This window comes from Cygnus olor, chromosome Z (genome assembly GCF_009769625.2).
Source record: "Cygnus olor isolate bCygOlo1 chromosome Z, bCygOlo1.pri.v2, whole genome shotgun sequence".
NCBI classification, from domain to species: domain Eukaryota; kingdom Metazoa; phylum Chordata; class Aves; order Anseriformes; family Anatidae; genus Cygnus; species Cygnus olor.
Genome location: NC_049198.1, coordinates 42,589,492 through 42,610,168, shown reverse-complemented (window position 1 = coordinate 42,610,168; position 20,677 = coordinate 42,589,492). Strand labels below are relative to the sequence as shown.

The following is a 20,677-nucleotide window of genomic DNA, read 5'->3' as shown; positions in this document are numbered from 1 at the left end:
AATAACTGCCAAGCAACATTCCTCCTGTCATGACACTGCTATAGGATTTTGCACACCTTGGGAAAAAAACACGACCTGTGATTGATACTACACACTCCTCTGATCCCTAGCCGGTTGCCTAGCACTGAAGCCAGTGATGCTATACAACACAAAGCAAGCCAACGAGTGCTGGAACAGCTTGCAGAGCACTGAGCTCTTGCCAGATTGATTAGTCCCCCACTGGTTAAAAAAAACGACAGCATTTAGTGCAAATAGGTGTTATTTTAACCAAGCAAAGTGCATATTTATTTAGTGGCCTCTGTGGTATCAGAGGCACCATGTTTACTTTCCATCTGCTTTCTCTCACCCAAACCTCTTCAGATTCTGGGTGGTTAAAAATGACTGGTGCTAATGACATTTCTCAACATAATTCCCCGAATCATGGAACTGTGGAAAAAAAAAAAAAAAAAAGCATAAATGAAAAGAGATGACCTGTGTTTGCAATGGATTGTTTGCAGAGACTTTCTTTCTTGTGTAACAGCTTGGAAGAACGGGAAGACAAACAGACTCTGTACTGAACCCCCCATGCTCAGGATGATGGGGAGAGGGGAACAGGGAATATGAGTTCCATATGTTTCTCTTATTTTGTCTCCCGAAGACTTGCCATTCCTGGCCGTGATTTTTCTTGAAATGTTAATTATAGGCACTAGGGATATCAGCAGTGCTCTTAATAGACTTGCTTAGGTGCTGAAAAAAAATCGCTTGATGAATAAAAAGCCGGTTTCAGAAATAGCTGCTGCAAGAGCAGAGTGCTTGAAGCAGAGGACTGCCCTGCTGCCCATCCACATTGTGCCCAGCTACGGGTCTGTCCGGCTCCCAGCATGAGTGGTGGGAGCCCCTCGGGAAGAGGAGGCAGCAGGAGCCATACCAAAGAGCCAGAACAGGTATCTTGGTGTTTCAATCTCAAGATTGTCGGAGTGGCAAAACTGTGCCAGGCAGAAGCGGGACAGAAGATCCAGAAGCTGGAGAGGTCACAGGAGAGGATTGAGAAGGACTATCAACCACAGGCTGGCCACGGCCACACTGCTCACGCTAGAGAGGCAATCTGCTGCACCCAAGGGCATCCTGTGGGACTTCTCCAACTAGCTGTAGATGGACAGGAGGCTTGTCATAAATGAGGGATCTGTGGACCTGTAAAGACAGGGACTTCTTGGTGGCCAGCACTCTCCTCAAAAGCCACATAAGCCAGAGGGCTAAAGAAATCTGTGCTCTCCTGCACAGGGATGCCCATGCCGTGTGTGGTCTGTCCCTCACTTACTGCAGGCTACGCAGGGACATTTGTTTTCGTTGAGAAGATGTGCATGCTGAGCAAAGACCTTCCCATTTTGCTCCTTTGTAGGCACCACATCACTGACTTCTCAACACTGCACAGGGGCTCTAGACCGTGAGTTCATCTTCTGTCAGCTTTGTAGGCTGCTTTAACTGTCATTCACATTTCTTTTTTTCCTCTCTAGTTCATGGACAACTATCTGCTTGTCCTTGTGGGTATTGAAAGCATCTGCCATCTTCTCAGTAGCAGGACACAGAAATTAAAGGGCACTTACAGGTGTGAAACCAACTGGTAAGGTGCTGCTTCAAGTCCGATAGTGATTGCCTCTGCCAAATTTGAAGGTTTTGCCCAGGTAATACATTCTGGGGAGGAAGAGGTTTTCATCTTAAATGTTACCCATGAGTTGGGCTGGTAGGGCCAAGAGGGCTTAAAGAAAGGTGCTCTACAGAGAAGGCTTTTTCTTTTGATCAGCTGTCACCAAAAAGTTGTAAATTACTTTCAGACTGTGAACAAGAATATGATAAAGACCTTATCATTCCTGTTGCATCCCCAACCTTCCACTGGAGGTCTTGGGTGACCTGGAGCAGGAGACAGCTGTGGGAGCTACCTGTGTCAATATTCCCCTGCTTATTCCCAATGGCTTCCAACAGTGCCAGTTGGCAAACTCATATTATTTAACCTTGGAGACTGCTTTGATGACACTGTGACATACAAAACAACATTATCAGCTTTTATGTATTTAAACAAATTCATCCAGAAGGGAAAAAAAAAAAATAAGAGTAGCAGACCTGGAGTTTCCACGAAACTAGCAGTCATCATACCATGACAAAACATTGCTAAGCCTAGAAACATTATCTTCTGCATCAGAATTGCCCAAAATATGCATAAATAATTGGTGGGGTCTGTTTTATTTGTCTTTAAACTCAGAATCTGGGACAGTAAAACCACACATTTCTGATATTTACATCACATTTTATATAAGGGATTACTCATTTACTCTCTGATCCTGTCCCATACAGGTCTTCTTCTACTTGCATACCATTTAATACAGATCTCAGAGAGAAAAGAGCACAAACATTGAACTCTTTTATTCTTAGCATCCTCATTTTTCTATGTTACATTCAGTCCTTCCTACCAGAACCTATGTTTTATCACAAATATTGATAAGCTGCTTTGGTAAACTAGCCTGTCACTCAGTGTGGTAGAGTCTGCCTGACCCTATCCTAATGATATTTAAGTGTTGGTTTTATTTATTTATTCATTTATTGTCCTTCCTAGGGCCATCATTCTTCTTTGTAACACGAACATTTTCACTGATTTCAGAATAAATTATTATAGCCATTAAAAATAATAATGGGAGTAATCAATAGGCACTGTGAATCACTCTAAAATAATACAGTGATCAAGATGATTGATTTTCCATTTACTGAAGCATTTAGCACAAAGACTTCATCACAGAATCAATTGTGGGAGTTTGTTGAGCCTTAGCAGAAGCAGGAGCAGGACTTGTACTGAATATCCCCTCCTGGCTGTTTTGGTATTTCACAGCTCTCTTTGGAGTTTATGCAGAAGGCAGGCACAGGAAGTGCCGGTGGGTCCCGGACTCTGCAGCTGACTGTGGAAGGCTGATGCTGAGCAGCATCCAGAAGGGTGCTCAGCTGGTGGGTCACACAGTAGCAGAGGCCAGTGATCTTAAACATGCTATCTGTTTCATCTGACATGTTTTGGAGCACTAGCAAGCTCTTGTCAGCTTTGTTAAAAGGCCTTCTGTGAGCCCTTGTGCAGCCTGAACTGATACCTTTATACCTGCAATGTTGCCCGTCACTATTTTTAAGACAAGGCTCTGCTCTGTGACACCATGCTCTTGCGCAGGCAGAAAAGACAGAAACACACTGAAAACTGTTTCCCACACAAGGAGAGATGAACAAGGGCGTCGATGTACCATCATCGCCTGCTGTGCGCACAAGACCCCGTCAGGGGAGGCTGTGACAAGGCGTGAAGGGGCCATGGGACACTGCAGACACCAAGGAGCAGCAATGCCCGGTCCTGCTGCTGCTGCTGCTGCTGCTGCACACCCCTTGCCTTAAACCCCCCCAGGGAAGGGGGAGCCCCCTGGCAGCCCTTGCTGCTGGGACTGCAGGGCAATGCTTACACAGGCTGGCCCTGGGGATTTCTGCAGCTCTTGCTTCTTCCAAACACACATCATTGCAAACAGAGGTGTTTCATTTTGGTATGGCAACACTGTGTCTGGAAGACAGGCAAGCCTTACTGTGAAAGCAGGCAGGGCAGGTTTAAGGCACTGTCTGAACACAAACTGCCAACAAAGCTTTTAGGTGTGGATTAGGGTTGCTTTCATATCTTTGGACAAACTTTGTTCTGAGGCTTCTTCTTTGTGGATTATTTCATTTTCACCTTTTGAACCTTTACAGCCTGCCTGCCTCATCTCTCTCATCAAGAGGTCTCTTGGCAGAGGGAAGCAGGCACAGTCAGAAAGTGGCTTTCATATTGCTTTGCCCTAATCTTGAGGGGGTTGGTTTAAATCAATAGCTCATGGAGGGACCTTCAAACAAGTTGCTGAACCTTCTTTTGGATGCCTAAGCACTCTGTGTTCTGAATGTTAATAATCATGTTCTTCAAGGATTTGGGTTTAATGCTCTTTTTGTTCACAACATAGGCTGATATGAGTTAAAAAGAACAAACGTGTCCGCTGCTACATTTTTAATCAGGCTTTAGTTTAAGAGACACATTTTGAAGGCCTGTTTATGCTAAAGGATAAACAGGCATTTGTAAAGCCAGCTCTTCAAATGGACTAGTGTTCAAATAGGATCTTCAGTTTGAAAAACAAATAGAAAAAAAGACTCTATCATCACATTCAGATTGGATATTTCTTTTTCCTATTACTATGGGTCTCCTCTTTCATCAACTAAGAGTTCAGGGTCCTTTTTTTTTCAGGGTCTTAGAGCACAAACATGTCATGTTTCTAATCACACTAACCTGCTCCTTAACTTCGTATTTTTCATAAAGAATGTAGATAAACAAAGACATTCAGACAAAAGAAAACACAACACTTCATGAAAATTGTAGGTTTTTTAAAGTAATCATTTTATCTTTCTTTTGGATGACATTGTTTATTGTAAGACATCATTTTATTAAATACACTGTAATACAAGAGACTTTCCATGTCATGTCGAGAGAAGCTGGTCACATGATTCACAAACAAAACTTTTAACACTGATAACTAGGCATCACTTTGAAATCAGCCAAGATGCAATGAAAGTTTTAAAGCAATGACTGGTTATAACAAACTGCAAAACAAGAACCACTAAATATTTGCACAGAGACATCACATTAAAAGAGAAAAAAAGGAAAAAAGAAAGAAGAAGGATAGCTCTACACACCAGGTCACAGTTTGGTGACAATATAGAGATTTATATTTATGTGTAGGTATCTTCCTCTTTATCTCAAGTGACAAAGAGAGAGATATCTAGAAATATATATATACATATAGGTAGAGAGCAGGGCTGGGACAAATATTTCATAATTAATTGATTCTCTCTCTATTCAATTAAACAACAATGTTGAATTAAGTTACTTTTATATAAAACATTCTTAGCTGCTTTTCTTTAAGTTACGGAAAGATACATATAAGCTGCAAGATATAGGCCTCTGGAAAGATTTGATTTGATCTCTTTTTTCCTACACATTCCAATCAAATGGCCTCACTACTGGCAGCTTCTATTATCCTTGCCCAAAGTACTCAGTGTTTATAAAATACCAACCGGTTGTCACTCAGAACCTTCTACAAGCAAACAAAAAATCCCCACAGACCTGGTCTAGAATGCATAGACGGTAAAATAATACACCCATCGTTTCCCATTTCTTCTCCTGAGACATATGTTTAAAAGATGGCAAAATAGTCACTTGGTTGCTATTGTGAAATTCACAGTGTTTTCCCTGCAACATGTAGAGTTTTTTTTGTTGTTGTTGTTGGTTTTTTTTTTGATTATTTTTTTTTGCTTCATATTTATGATGAATGTAGCACCCCCCACCCCCCTGCCCAAATAAAGGTGTTTAACTAAGGCTGTTAAAGGACCTCTTGATTCAAAGCAGCAGTGGTTCATCCCAGCCCTGACAACAAGAAAATACAACTTCCTGTGCTATCAAAACCTTAATCTTTGATTAGAAACCCTGATCTGTTCCCCAGCCCCTCCCTGCTCCCCTCCCTCACATTTTATAGCAGTATTTGAAATTCCCTTACAGGCTGCAACAACCCGGACATAGTCTTGTTCTAACACATATACAAGGTACCTTACTCATCCAGTGACCTGATCATTTTATTGGATTATTTTGTTTCTTTTAAAAGTGGTTTTTAAAGTCTACATCAACCATAACAAAAACAGTGTCTCAGAAAGGTGGGGAGGGTACACAAGTGGGAGGGGAGAGGGAAAGAGTGAAAGAGAGAGGAAGGACAAAAAAGGGAAATGAAAGAGAAACAGAAGCAGGAAAGAAGAAGGAAAGAAAAGGAGAAAAAGATTGAAAGAAAAAGTGAGGAAGAAATAGAGAGGAAAGACAAAAAAGAAAGAGAAAAAGAAAGAGAAGAAAGAAAAAGAAAAACAGGCATTTGCTTATTAAACTGTAGCCAATATATATTGGTTTACAAATCAAAATGAGTGAAGTCTTTTAAGAAAGGGTACACTCCATCAAGCATCACGGGTGCTGTTGCTCTACAAGTATCTGTTCTCCACGACCACTTCTGAGTTCTGCAGATCTATTGAAAGTGAAGGACAGAACGTGGTGATAGCTGCTACTATTACTGCCGAATTTTGGCGTTCTTGATGTCCTACAAGTCGTGTTGCAGTCTGAATAGTCCAGCTCATTCTTGGAATTATTTCATTACTGCAGACAAGTATAAAATGCTAATGGAGCTGCACTGTTATTTTAGGACAATAAAACAACAATAGCACAAACCCAGAAATGACAGTCAAACTCTGCTTTTGGAGCTTGGGAGCTTATCTGTTCATTTCCTCATGAGAAATAAACAAGTGAGACGGGAATGGAAGAGATGTTTTTATGCAATCATTTGGGGAAAAAAATGTGCTTGTTGTTATATCTCCAGCATTCTAGCACCGCCTCTGCTGCACACCAGTTAAAAAGTTGAATCTTACAAACATAGAAAAAGAAATATCAAAAGAAAAAAATTATTTTGGTTACTCAGCAGACTTTTATCAATTTATTAATAGCACTCTAATTATCATTTGTAATAACGTAGGTGTATGTAAATTTATACATATACACACAGCTCATACATAATGTGCATGCATGTCTGCACATATATAAATAAAATACAACAGACATAGGCATACATGTATATGCTATGTGTGTGTATATATATATGCCATATGCAAACACACATATATAATATATGTTATATATATGATCAGTTCATAGCACAGTCCAGAGAGACTTTTTAAATGAGCCTGATTGTCATATTTATTCAGTGTACACAATTTAGCGGACAGTGCAAGCATGATGAATATGCACATAAACTCACCCTTCATTGTGATTTGAGCATATTTCTTCCACCTCTCTGCTCATTCTGCTACACTTAAGCACCTTTTCATGAACAAATGCAAAATACATATAGCTACAGTTTATAGCTTTTCTACTCTGATTATACATTTTATGCACTATCAAGAACATTAATGATGTACGTCAAGGTTATCCATACTGGTGGCTCTGTAGAACATTTGGTCCTTTAGAAGTATAACTTACTGCTATGTTATTGCACAATGCATTGTAACACTATTCATTCTCTGAAATTATTCTAGTAGTCTCACAAGTAAATCAAAAAGAAGATGCCACTAACTACAATTTCAAGGTTTTGTGGGTTTATTTTTTTCATTTGTTTTGTTTGTTTGTTTTGTTGGTGGTGGTTTTGTTTGGTTTGGCTTGGTTGTTGGGTTCTTTTTTTTTTTTTTTTGGTATAAATTCTTTCAGTGTTTGCAAAACCCACCTGTTTGCTTTCAGGCGTGAGCCTGCTTTCCAACAGAAGCATCTCAGATGCCATTTCCTTAAGCTCATAAGAAACTAAGACAGAATACAGCAGTCAGAAATTCAGCACCTCCCCCTCCACCACCTGCAGCCTTCTCCCACTGCACAGTATCAGTGGACTCTGACACCTTTCTTTTCTACCACTGTTATTTTGAAAATCAGTTCCAAATTTCTTTTAAAAGATGAAACTCAGATTCTCACGTGAATGGGTTTCACTGGACGATCATTCTTTATCTAGCTTTTTGTGTGAACTCCAAGACAGTCTAGATAAAATCTTAAGGCCCATTTTGTAGGAATCTTCCTCTGGCTTTTTGTGTGTTTCCAGTTCAGTTGCAATTAAGAAATAACACCTAGTTTCTTAAAGAAATACTGAGTATGGCTTTATAGATACACTGTCATGTTTATTTGTAATGCTGCCTTTTCAATGACATTGAGAAGGGTAAAATTCCATCACTGTCCAGTGAACAGTTTTCTTCTGAAAATGTTCAAAATCTTTATAAGCTAGCTCTAAAAGCTTCTGAAGAAAAAAACTAAAGTGCCTCAATAAATAATATATGCATGCAAATTATATATTAAGTGTGTTATGGGAACACTTACAAAAATAAAATGTTTAATTTATTAAATAAAATATCCCCAACGCAAAAATGAAGGACTATTTTGATCTGGCTCATATCAGTAAGAGATAACAAAAAGAGAAAAAGAAAACAAAGATTTTTTTTTAATTTTTTTTTTTTTTCTGTAACACCCCCTCACAGAGGGAGGCAAAAGTGTTGAGGAATAGGTAAGATAGGTTTTCTTTTGTAAGAATTCATATTAAAAATAATCCTAACTCTAAATTTGAAATCCTCAGCTTCTGGTTTGAAAAATAACAGGTATGTCCATGCACTTGTCATCAACACAGTGGCCATGCAAATGTACACAAACAATGCCCATCCAACCAAAAATAAATTATTTAAGAAAGACTGGATGTCAGTAATGACAGCACTAGTACCAATACAAACATGGTGCTGAGCTCAGGGTCTTTGCACTCTGAATAGTAAGCCATAACATCAGAGTTATTTGTTTTCCCCAAGGATCTCACTCTATCCCCGCCACGGTTCAAATATAACCAGTGAACTCCATGCTTTAGATTATTCATGTAGTATCAGCCTATTGTATCTGTAACATTGTAAAGACATTTTAACATAGCTAATGTCTTTCATTATCCCCATTTAATGAAATATAAGTTATACTATTATGAGTTCGCTATGCCTACTAGAGAGTACTACAAGATGAGTGATAGTTTCTGCACAAAGGGCATTTATCGACAGAGACCATGCACAGTTTGCTCGCACGGTTTAAAAAAAAAAGAGAAAGGATTGAGGAAGGAAGGAATATGCTGCTGGACAAGCAGAGTGTAAGATACACCTGCTCCAGCATCTATAGCTTGTCCTGTCTTATCAAAATCCTTAGTTTTGATGTGTGATCCTGAAATTAATGCTGTACATTAATAAGCCTAGCTTCAGTCTTTATTAAAAAAGACTAGCTGGAGAACATTTTATACCAGTGGCATGACAATATCCTTCCAGAAGACAAAATAAGGGCATGTGTTTACTTTTCATGTTGTAACATAATTGTGTGCAGTGCAGGCAGCACCTTTTCCCTTTTACCATAGAGTTGTATCTGGCAATGAAAGGTACTGGCGAAGTGCCTCCTTGAACAATCTCTTTACTCTTCAGAAAGACTCTCCAGGGAAAGTGTTAAACCTCCTCTTGCCTTCCATCAAATCACTTCAATGTTTTTAGTGGGGTTTGATGCCATCTGATCCCATAGTTCCTCCAGATAGTGGATCACACAACAGTGTCTTGTTTCCATCTGGCTTTATCTCCTCGAGGAATACTCGTTATGTAGAGAATACTAGTCTTCTTTTTCCATCCACATACTGAAGCAAAAAAATTGAGGTGAATCCATAGAAACTCTCAGTATCTTTACAGCAAATATCACAAAGTTTGAGTCAAATATATTTTCCCTTTTTTTCATCCACATCAAAGGCATGAATACAACAAGGCATTGTTAGTTGTGGTGAGCAAACTGCAGTCTGCTGATATAACAGATCAGGTTTTTAAGGCCTTTGTCTATGCAGAGTTACAATAATGCAGAAGCCAAATTGATTAGAAAGACAGGAGAGAAGAAAAAGATGATAGGAAATGAAAGAGGGAGAGAGAGAAGAGATATGTCTCAGTAATGTCTAAAAAGTCAATACTGTGTCTACAGATGGAGAAGTGCACATTGCTTGCCCTTTGAAAGCTTCTCCGCAACTTTGTCATTAATACTGTCAAAGTTAAGAACACATTTTAATGGAGTTCAGCGGCAGTTGAACACATTCATTCACACAGCCTGTAAGAAGAAATGCTAGGAGACTTTAGCCTAAAATATCCAGGTAGACTGGAGATGCCTTGGCCAAGTTCTGGAGGAGGGAATGGATTTCTTTGATGTTGAGCCTCATGTGAGGCTCCCGTTGCCAACAGCCCAGCATCAAGTCATACACTTCCTTGGGGCATGTGCGAGGTCGCTGCAGGACTCGGCCCTGAGTGATGCACTCAATCACCTACAAGAAATCACAAGCAAAGGATCAGCACAGCTCTGCGAACTATATAGGGCTCGTCTATGAAAGAGCTGCTGACAGCCCCAGCAGCCTCACTGGTGGCAGCCAACTGTGCAAAGGGTTGCATTTCTAGGTAGATGCATGGCAGCATCTAGAAAAAATCACTGTAAACATATATCACCAAAGAGCAGTAACTTCACTGATACTAACTTCATGCATGTCACCCCTTCTACCCTTAAGGAAATGATGGCCAAGAAGCACTCCCATACATTCTCTTTCTACCCGTCTACCAACCTCACTTCATCTCAAAAGGAAGCTAAATTTTCACCTTGCTCACACAGCACTTCAGCACCCCTTACATCCTTTGAGTGTTGCTGTGGCTAATTTCTGGAAAGGGGTTACTTCTGATTCCCTGTGCATTAAGAGATCTCCAAATTCCCTCAATCTATTCAGGAGTGGTTTAGGACAATCACTTTGCAGCAATGACATGTAGTTGAAATCAGCCAAAGACTGTTCTGGAGTCTGCTAAGCTCCTTTTCATTACCTCATGGTTCTTCTCAGTAACCAGAGCAGACTCTATCAAATACAAATGAAAAAGCTACATTCCAACCTAGTTCTGCTTGGTCAACTTCCATCCACCTTGGGGAAAAAAGGGTGAAAAGGAAGAAATTAAACCACAATGTTTATGACAATAAATACTTGACATTGGGGTTTTTGCCTTTACTAAATAAATTTGTTGCTGTCTTTGCTCGAGAGAAGCCATACCATCAGTTTCAATGCAAGCCTCTCCTAGGCAGTTTGAGAATGTGTTATACACACCTCGTTGTTTGAGAGCTGATACCATGGCTGTTTGCCGTAGGTAAAGATTTCCCATAATACAACCCCCAGGCTCCAGACATCACTTTCTGTGGTGAACTTTCTGTACATGATACTCTCTGGAGGCATCCAACGAATGGGCAGCATGGTGTGACCCCCAACCTGAGAAGAACAAATGAGTCAGAAATAATTCTTCCAGACCCTCACAAAGTAGAGTATCAAGATGTTAAATTACACAAATACACAGCTTCTATTTTTCCCATATGTTGCCATTTGCTATGCAGAGCGTTTAAGAGTGTGGAGCTGTGATCCAAGCTCCTCTCCTCAAATGACAATCCCTACTGTGATAGGTTTTTCAGTAGAATCTCCACAGATACTGTTTCTGAAATACGAGCTCGCCTTTAACATTCACTTGGAACCCCTGACCCAAGGAACTAGATGTTCTATAAAATTATTAACTAATTCAGCCTAGCAACCCACTTCAAATTAGGCTAGTTTTACTCTCCATTTTAAGACTCTGGAAACTATAAGAAGATTCATGCAATGAAATCTGCACTGAAGATTTTTTCTACAAAATCAATGTTATCAACTGAAATCCACAGTGGTCTGACTGCTTGACATAGTAGAATTAAGTTCTTTATGGTTTAATCTCCTAATTTTGATTGAAAACAAACAAACAAAACCCAACACTGTTTGCTGATAATTTCCAAAGTTAATCAGTGCATCAAACTATTTTTTCCCACATTAACAACCCAGTCCTACATAGCTTTACAAAATTTTCAGTTTTTTGGATATATTCCCTTGATAACAAAAAACTTGTAAGACGTGGACTCCCATCTCAAATCAAGTCATGTTGAATTCACTATTTTTTTCTTACTGAATGAATGCCTTTCTGAAAATCATTTAAAGCATTTTTCATTTTCCCCAGAATGCTTTCCTGAAGTCCAGTTACCTAACCATAATTTAAATAAATAAAACAGTTATTTCCAGTTTCTAAACAATTCATTTTTCCTGATATGTCCCATTCTGACCAGATCACATCAATAAAGAAATCCACTCAAGTACTTTTTAAATAGTACAACTGGCTCAGCTACTGTGATATAGATATATAGGCATTCTGATTACTTTTACATCAAGACAGCTGTGAATATTTCCAAGGAAGTGAGAAAAAATGAAAGCTTTTCAAGGACATCTAACTTTTGATTAATTCTCATTTTCCTGTCTGAAAAATGTGTTTAGTTATGAAACCACATTTGCACTTTCAAGATTCTGTCAATTCAAAATATCATTTCTCCTTGTGGGACTTTACATATGTTGTTATAAATAATGCCCTCCTTGTTCTCATGTAAAAACAGCAAATGGAAGGAAGACCCAATAGAAGTTCAGTCAGGGTTCACATTATTTCTAAATCACTCAGAACATCCATTTCCAGCTATTTGTCAGCAATTCAGTGTTAGTGCAGCATACCAAAAACACAGCTATGGCTTCTAGAGCTCAGTCCTGTTCCATACATCACCACGAGTCAACTGTCACTACTGATTCCATAAAAACAGAATGTCATGCCAAAATTTTCATGGACTTTCACGCCTAGCCTATTACAAGGGCACTTCTCCTCCCTCTATCTGAGATGCCATGCAAGTGAGGGAGGAGTATTTTATTTATTTTTTTTGAGATATCAGATTAACGGCAGGGTTCCCAAGTTTAATTCCTGACTGCACTGTGGATTTACTTCTGACTCATTACTGGCTGCTCTGCACAGATTTTAGAGCCCTTCAAAAGGGGACCCAACTCCTACAGCTTTCAGTCTAACTTAAAAACATACATGTCATCAGTCCATTGACAGAGTGGATACGTACTTTTAAGCGATTTTTTCCATCAGGCCAATTTGTCTCTGTGATACAGTTTACCCCTCTGATAGGCACAATTTCTGTACAGCCCTGTTCATTAACATTCTTAATCGTCTTTGACCAAGAATTCACTCAATGGCGTGGAGAGTTTGAAATAACTCACAAACCTGCTGAGACGCAAGCAAAGCTTCAGTTTCCCACCTCATCATAAACTAGCTGGTGTGGCAACCAAACAGCTCCAAATCACCACTTTTACTCCTGTCTTGAGAGGTATTTCATTAGAAAGTCAGAAAAGTTAGTCCCTTTGAAACAGGCAGTCACATACAAGCGGCCAAAGGGCAAGTGCCATTAAAAGATGATTAGTGATGAGAGGCTTTTGGTCTCATTAAATATTGAAATGGCTCTTAGTTCTGCTCATCATATAGTCTCTACAATTGGTTCTTTTCAGCAATTTCTTTGACTCATTCCTTAAAAATTAATGACAGCTATAAACAATAAAATAAGCCTCTCTATTTTTTCTTATTTGTCACATCCTACATTAAGAGATTTTTTAAAAAGCAATTAAAAATACCACTTTCCAAGTCTTTCCCATCGTTCCTTGCTACAGAAGCACAGTGTACTTGTGGTAGAACTCTGTGCTTGGTTTCCAGTGTCATTCAGTACAATAAATACCTCTACAGCGATTATGACATATGACCACCAAATGATGGATTCACAATGAAGTGATCTGTAACATCACAGGCCTAGCTGCCTCTCTTCGCAGTCATAGCAAGACTGACTCATCAGTACTGATTCTTACCAGGAATTCAATTTACAGATAAGCACAAACCACAGGGCTCTTTGGTGTTCTTCCCACATCACCTTGCCTGAAGCTGTGTCCATTTCTGTCCCTGAAGGCAAAAGACTTCACTGTGCAGAGTACTGTTTCACTAATGAGAAGTCCTGAGGTGTCCCACCTCTATCACTGTCAATATCTATCATATTAGCCAAAGTTACCTCCATTGCCAGAGTCTTTGTGACAATAATATTAAGCTCTTTGCAAAAATACCAATACTAGCATTATACGGGGTGCTTTCTTGACAGATGGCATTGCAACAAGGAGAGGCAACACTAAGCATCACCTGTGGCAGGCTGAGCATCTTCTATCCCTGGTCCAAGAGCACCTTTAACTCAGATTTCAGTTCAGCCACATCAAAAACACAGGTCAGGGCCTGGCCAAAGGCAATTTTTCTACATGCACATTTCTTTCTCTATTAATGATCAGTGGTTACTGAGTCAACAATTACTTGGTTCAGAAAAGCACTAAGGGCTGTCTTAGGTGCATGCTTAAAATGAAGCATGTGCACCACAACCTTCTTGAACTGAAGCCTGGGGCTTGACGTGGCAGTTCTCAGGCTGCCTGAAAAAAATTGCCAGTCACTTGTGAGCTTCTTTTGGTCCTTACTGGACTGCTGAGTCCAAGCACTCACAGCTGTGTCATAATAGCAGCGAGAGGTAGAGTGCCTTTTTGCTGTTGCTTCCAAACTCTCAGCAAGGTTAAGGGGTGTTTCCCAAGAAGAATTAATGAAGGAAAACATGAGTACACTGACTAAACTTTAAAGGTTCTGGGTGCTTCAAAGGTATACCTTTTGCGTATGCTTTAATAAGAAATGCAAGTATTACATGGCTCTCAGATATCATCATCCTGCAGGATTGATCCCTGATGTGCACACTGTAATTGCAGTGCTGCTTGATACATATCATTATAAAATGCTCATGTGCTAAGCAGACTACCACTGCAGGTGAACAACACCTTTATATTCAATCTAGCTAAAGTTGTGGCATGTTTAAAAGGATTCCAGTTTTAACGTAATATGCTATAATTTTAAAATCTGTACTATAGCTGTAAAAATGCTGCAAAAATGACCATTTTATGGATACAAACTAGGATATACTTTCTTTATGCTCACCTGAAGGCAGCTGCACTACAATGGTTCATTTTTTTTTAGAATTGCACTTCTATGAATCCTTTTTGTGACTTAAGTATTTATTTCTATATGTCAGTGTATGCAAGCGAGCTCTCCCTAGCCCTGCTGTAGCCTTGTATTAAGTTTACTAGTTATGTTTACTACCAATATTGGGCTAGAATGTAAACCAGAAAGCATAGTGAATTAGCTTCTGCAATGTGCAAACTATCCACAGGGAGGAGACTACTATGCCAGATCAGTGAGCTATGATATTGTTCTCCAAAAAAGCACTTAAGGAGAAACTGCCACATCGTTCCATGTATAAGATGCTACATGTTTGAAAAAACAACATCATTCCACTTGTCACCACTTTCAGCACTCATTTGTTAAATTAATTTAGTACTTTGAAAAGTGTCAAATAAGCAGATCTTGAACACTGTTTCCATCTAATTACAAACATTAAGCTTCAAGTAGAATCACCATGTCTTAGCCTTGAAGCAGGGCATCTAATGCCAGAGTTAGCTAAAGTTTGATCACTCTCTGGCTTTGTATGTTCCATATCCTGCTTTGCAGGCACTACAAGATTGTGAGGCTTGTCTAATGTGGCAGCCTCTGTTTTAAGAAACTTGGCCAGTAGTAGGTAATTCTGTGGAAGCTGATTTTTGTTGCCCAAGAGTTTGCACATGTCCATCTGTCTGACCATCCATCCATCCATCCATCCATCTGATGTAAAACCAGCTTTCTGGCCATTAATATTACTGCTACAGACATGAGCCTTTGGCTTATCAAGCTAAAGGCAGTTGGCCAATGCAATTGCTGTAATACCATGCTCTGGTCACTGTGTCGACTACCACCATCCAGCCACCATGGGAACACAAGGCTCTGTTGCCTGACAATTGTGAGCAAATGGATATGCTCACTCACAAAGAATGAGCACTGGCAAGAGGAGGGTGTGGGTAGAGCCAGGGAAGCCAACCTACAGAGATGTGGAAGAAACAGACTGTGTGTGTGGCTACACAGATATGACACAAAATAGGGACTGGGAAAGGTGCAAGAAATGTGCTAAGATGGCCACTCAATCTATTCACACCAGGCTTACCCCTTACTCATTGGTACTTGGAAGAGGAGGGCAGAGTGGATTGGCCACACTTTTGCAACGCATGCCAGCTGCAGCCCAGTCTTACCGTACTAAAAGTGCAGGCTGTGGTGCTAAGGTTACTACAGAGGGCTTTGGGGCTTCAAAGTCATGCGTTAGGGTGCTGCAGGGGCTGATCAGTGGAGAAGGCCTAACTGAAGAACGGCGTAATCTCCCTGCCTACTAAATGCTGATGGCAATATTTTGAGAGGCTCCAGTGCTCCTTGAGGGGACACCAAATCCAACCTCCAGCTTTTGCAGGTATTTTTTGGTATAATTCTTTTCTCATATTTCAATTGCCAGCTTCAAGTAATTGACGACACTGAAATCATGTAGTAAAATGTACAGCAATCAATTGCACAGATGTGGAAAACAGGCTTCCTCTTTTATATTCACTATTCCCAGTTTCCCATGATTCCCTCAGTGTGGCATTGCAATAATGTGTGATAGTAGTTTGCACATTCTCTAAAGACCAGTGATACTCCTTCTGTCAACAGGATAAAAGTAATGTTTACTTGGTCCACCGAATGAATCTTAATGACTCACCCATGGGCTTCTGCCCTTATCCTGCCCAATACATTGCCTTGCTTGACTACCGCATTTCAGAGTCCCACTGACCTCAAGTGCAGGGCAGACCTTTTGCAACTGAAGTCATGAAAGCAGCAACACTGCCCAGCACACGCTTAAAGCAGCTGCCATGTGACTAATATGTACCTAGTCTCTTTAATGCAGCTTGATTTTAGGTTGTCAAACTGGAATCAAGCTACAACTTTTCACCTATCTATTTACCCACTCCTAACAAAGAATGTATCCTCCTGGATACTGAGGGCTTACAGCATTTCAGGGTACTTTCCACTATTTATGTTTTGGTCTACTGACTTATTTCCCCATCTCAGGATGATATAACTGCAAAGAAATGTTCTCTGCAAAGACTATCACGTCTTACTGCTAAAACTGAAAACCTCTCCTCTCTTGGTGTACATCTGCTCTCTCCTCCTCATAAAATGCTGGCAAGTGTTTCTTGCAGCACAAGAAAAAATCAATAATTGTTATTTTCATTTCTTCCATGTCCTGGCCTTGCAGGCAAAGTCAATGTCTCCTCTTAAAATATCATCAGTCCTGCCACTTGCAGAAAAGAAATATATTATTTTCACAGTCTCAGTCTGGATAACAAGCACATGAGGTTATGAATTATGAAATAAATTATGAAATAGAGCAGATTATATGCAATAACTAAAGAAATGTCCTTTCACTTTAACACTGCTCTAGCTCATCTTAATTCAAGAGGGGCTCATGTCTAAAGTTCTTATGTAATTCTACCAGGTCTTCTCAGAAAACTGAAACAATGTCCAGAATAACATTTATTACACTTTCAATTGTCTCTTAAGTTGCTCAACATGAGTTCAGTATTGTGTCAACTTTGTGTCACTGGAGATAAAATTCTTCTCAATAATCTCTGTAAAGCCATGAGTGGCATGGAGAAGATGGAGAAAGAACAATTGCACACAGTTTTCTGTAATGCGAGAACCACAAAACAAGAAATGAAATTTGTAGATGGCAGGGTTCATAATGAACAAAACCAGGCACTGTCATGTAACATACAATTGCTTGTGGAACCCATTGCCACAAGATACTGCAAATACCCAGGGCTTAACTGGGATCAAAAAGTGATTAAGCAGATTCATGAAGGATAAAATCTGACTAGGGCTATCAAACACAAAGATACAATCTCTGGCCCAGCAAGTGCCTGAGCAGTAGACTGCTGCTGGCTAAGAGAGTGGATGAGGGAAATACTACTATATGCTAAAGCTGTTTTCAGACTATTCCTCAGGCACCCATTACTCACACCATCCTGGAGGAGAAGAGCTTCTCCTTTGGAGAACCTGCTCATGTGTCCCTGTGTAGATAGGACATACGTTTTTGGAAAATACAGTTCTTAATCAAATGTCTCAGCAACACTCATGGAGGGATAGAAGTAATTTTGCCAAAAGGATGGAATGAAGGAGATTAACCAGATGAAATTAAAATATGTGAATGACCCATTCTGTCTTATATCTCAGCATCTTCCAAACCTCATTTAAAATGCTAAGTTGAAAGGATAAACAAACTATATCTATCACTGTGTTTTACACAACACAGCATCATATTGGGTTGGCCAAACATAAAGGAAAATTAATTATCTGTAGTAGTTACAGAGCGATGGAGAACTTAGCTTTCCAAGAATGGAAGATGAAATGCCCTTGATGTAAGATAAGTGCTGAAGAAAGTGACACGATCTGCATTTCTGATTAAAAGAAAAACTTGTCCCAAGTCAAAGAGTCAGAAGGAAAGTTAACTATATAGAAACGCAGCAATGAGATGTAATGTATTACAGCTCATCAGTGTCCCAGGATGAAGGCTGTGTGAATGAAAAAAAAATTGATTCCTTTAGGTTATCATTACTTTTACTTTCGGATGAGAAGAATTTCTATTCTTAAACAATAAATTATAATTTAAGTGAAAACAGAAGGAAGTACACTGTGGCAAATTGATGGGAAAGGCAACTGGAACAGAGTATTTCAATGAGTTCAGTGGACATCTAGATTAATTTTTGAAGATGGGAATTCAGGACCCTGGTGAACGAGCAGGAAGGGTTTACCATGGAAAAGCTGGCCTGTGGAACCAGATGTTTTTGTTATTTTTCCTAAAAACAAACAAACAAACAAAAAACTTGTATTCTCCTAACTTGCCATATCAAGTTATGCCACAACATACAGTTACTGATCACTCCAGTGTCATGACTGGTAATTCACAATATTGAGCTCATGGGAAGTCCTGTGTTCTGCTTTACAAACCGTGGTTGCTATGACACTTGTACCCTATTAATGTTCCCTTATAAGCACCCGAGTATCTGCTGCTTGTACCCCTGGGGATGAAGAGAGGTATCAGGTACCAGCAGACAAGCAGCTGAAACAGGGCATGTTAAAACCCTCACAGGCTCAGGGGTGATCATCTAATGTGTCCAAGTAATCAGCAAAACAAATTTTCAATGCAATATTAATGAAATACATTACTGTCTTTGTGATTTTCAAAGCAAACAGTTTATAAAATATCAAATTCCACTTTTTCCATTAACCCCAGAGAGTCTGGGCTACCAGGGCCAAAGACACATTAAAAGTAATCTTAACGTGCATTGGAAAACAACTCTGCAAGTCTCTACCATAGCTAAAATTCTAGTTTCTGTTTGCTCTTAGAAAAAGGGGGGATGAGGTATAATGTGATGAGATGCTAACTGAACTGCACAGTCAATATCAACAAGTAGCAGGTACACTAGGGCAAACTCTGAAAGCCAGTTCGTATTCACGAGAAAATCTCCACACCTGATGTCAAGTCTGAAGAACCCTTTCCCATATTTCTTTTATTGAAAATCACATTTTATATTTTTTTTCAAATTTACTGTACTGTAGCATGTCTGGCTCTATTGGTCACATCAAATTACATCATGGTAGAAGAAGGGAGCAACAGAGTTTGGTTTGTAGCTTTTCTTCTCCTTTGTGAGTCACAGAAGTGTTTCTGTAATGTACACCGCATGGGAGTACTACAATTTCTAGTTGAATTGTCTCAGATATTCACATCCTTTCAGTGTTGTTAGATAGCCTTTCCCCCTTTCCCTGGATGGTTAACTTATATAGCTTATAAATACCAGACTAAAAAACTGCCACACATATGTGAGGCAACAAAATGGGTAGTCTTTAGTTTCAAAAATACTAAAATATGGGCATATCTACTGAGCCAACACATCTTTTCCACAGGTGGAAAAGGTTGTTTTGAATCATCAGTGCAAAATGGGGATAGGAAATTCAGTGATTTTATGTCAGCTATTTTGTCTTGTTCACAGACTACATGCATGATGTTGGGCAAGTTATGTCAGATCAAATCTACCAACTACTGACTACATGAAGAGAGTCCAGAGATGTACTCCAGTGGGAAGCATCAAGAAGGCAGAGCAAGGCTTCATGATTCAAAGGAAGAAGAGTAACCTTACTATTTCAGAGCAAACGATCTTTTCTGTGCACACTTCTCTTGATTTGCCTAAAGAGCAAGTAAATTATGACCTCCACCACAGTACTGATCTGTCTTCAGTGCCCACATTGAGAATGTCTACACTGATGCTGTCAACAAGGTAGTCTATGCAGCTAGTCATCTACATAAGCAGGTAGCTGAGGGAGGAAAAACTATATTGGTTCTCAACCAGGTTCCAATAAGCAAGTGAATAGTAAGGCCCTTGTCATCCTCCTTATCTTCTGCAGTCTTACTGATGCTTTCTGATTCTCACTTTCTCTGGACCATAATTTCTTTACATAAACTGGGAAGAAAAAAAAAAGTTTCACTAAAATAGAACATAAAAAAAAAATCTCTGTTGTTTTCTTTCTGTGAATTCTAGGTTTTGACCCCTCACCTGTACCATGACATGACTCTAGGAGTTGAAACAGGCATTTGCTCTGGAATAAGGTGTCCATTAAACAACATGTAATATGCTCAAATGATACACAACATGATCATTAAAAATACCAATAACTGCTATTACAGAAAAAATACATTACTCCTTCTTATGGAGTTTGCAAAATTTTATATTGATATTATCTAATTCATATGTTGAATTATTCCTCAAGCCATGCTTAAAATATTGTTCTTGGACACAACAGTCAAAGTATAGCCCAAGCAGTGATGAAAATGTTTTATAGCTCTTGGCTGTATTTCTACACTGGTGTTAAGGGAGAATTTACACCAGCAAAGGGCCTGGAAGCATTAATTTGGTTTGGCTTTCTGACATAAAGCCTGTTGAACTTGTTCGTTACTAGAGGATCCTGCGGCACAGAAGAAGATCATAGCCATCTTTGAAAGGATTTTGGACTCTACAACAGGATTGCTGTATTTCAGGTAGGGGACATCTGTATTTCCAAACCACAGCACAGACTGAACAGCATATTCCACACATCCTTCACCAAA

The 20,677-nt window shown here is 39.5% G+C and overlaps 1 protein-coding gene across 2 annotated transcripts in view; it reads right to left on the bottom strand.

Annotated features, from left to right (window-relative positions):
• Positions 1 to 7,236: 7,236 nt before the first annotated feature.
• NTRK2 (neurotrophic receptor tyrosine kinase 2) overlaps positions 7,237 to 20,677 on the bottom strand; it is a 201,303-nt gene continuing 187,862 nt past the window's right edge. For both annotated transcript variants that reach the window (XM_040540792.1, XM_040540793.1), the window contains 2 exons: positions 10,764 to 10,922; positions 7,237 to 9,947 (listed from right to left, as the gene is read on the bottom strand). In XM_040540792.1, the coding sequence (XP_040396726.1) occupies positions 9,762 to 9,947; positions 10,764 to 10,922 (345 nt within the window). In that variant the 3' untranslated portion in view covers positions 7,237 to 9,761. The remainder of the gene's footprint in view (positions 9,948 to 10,763; positions 10,923 to 20,677) is intronic.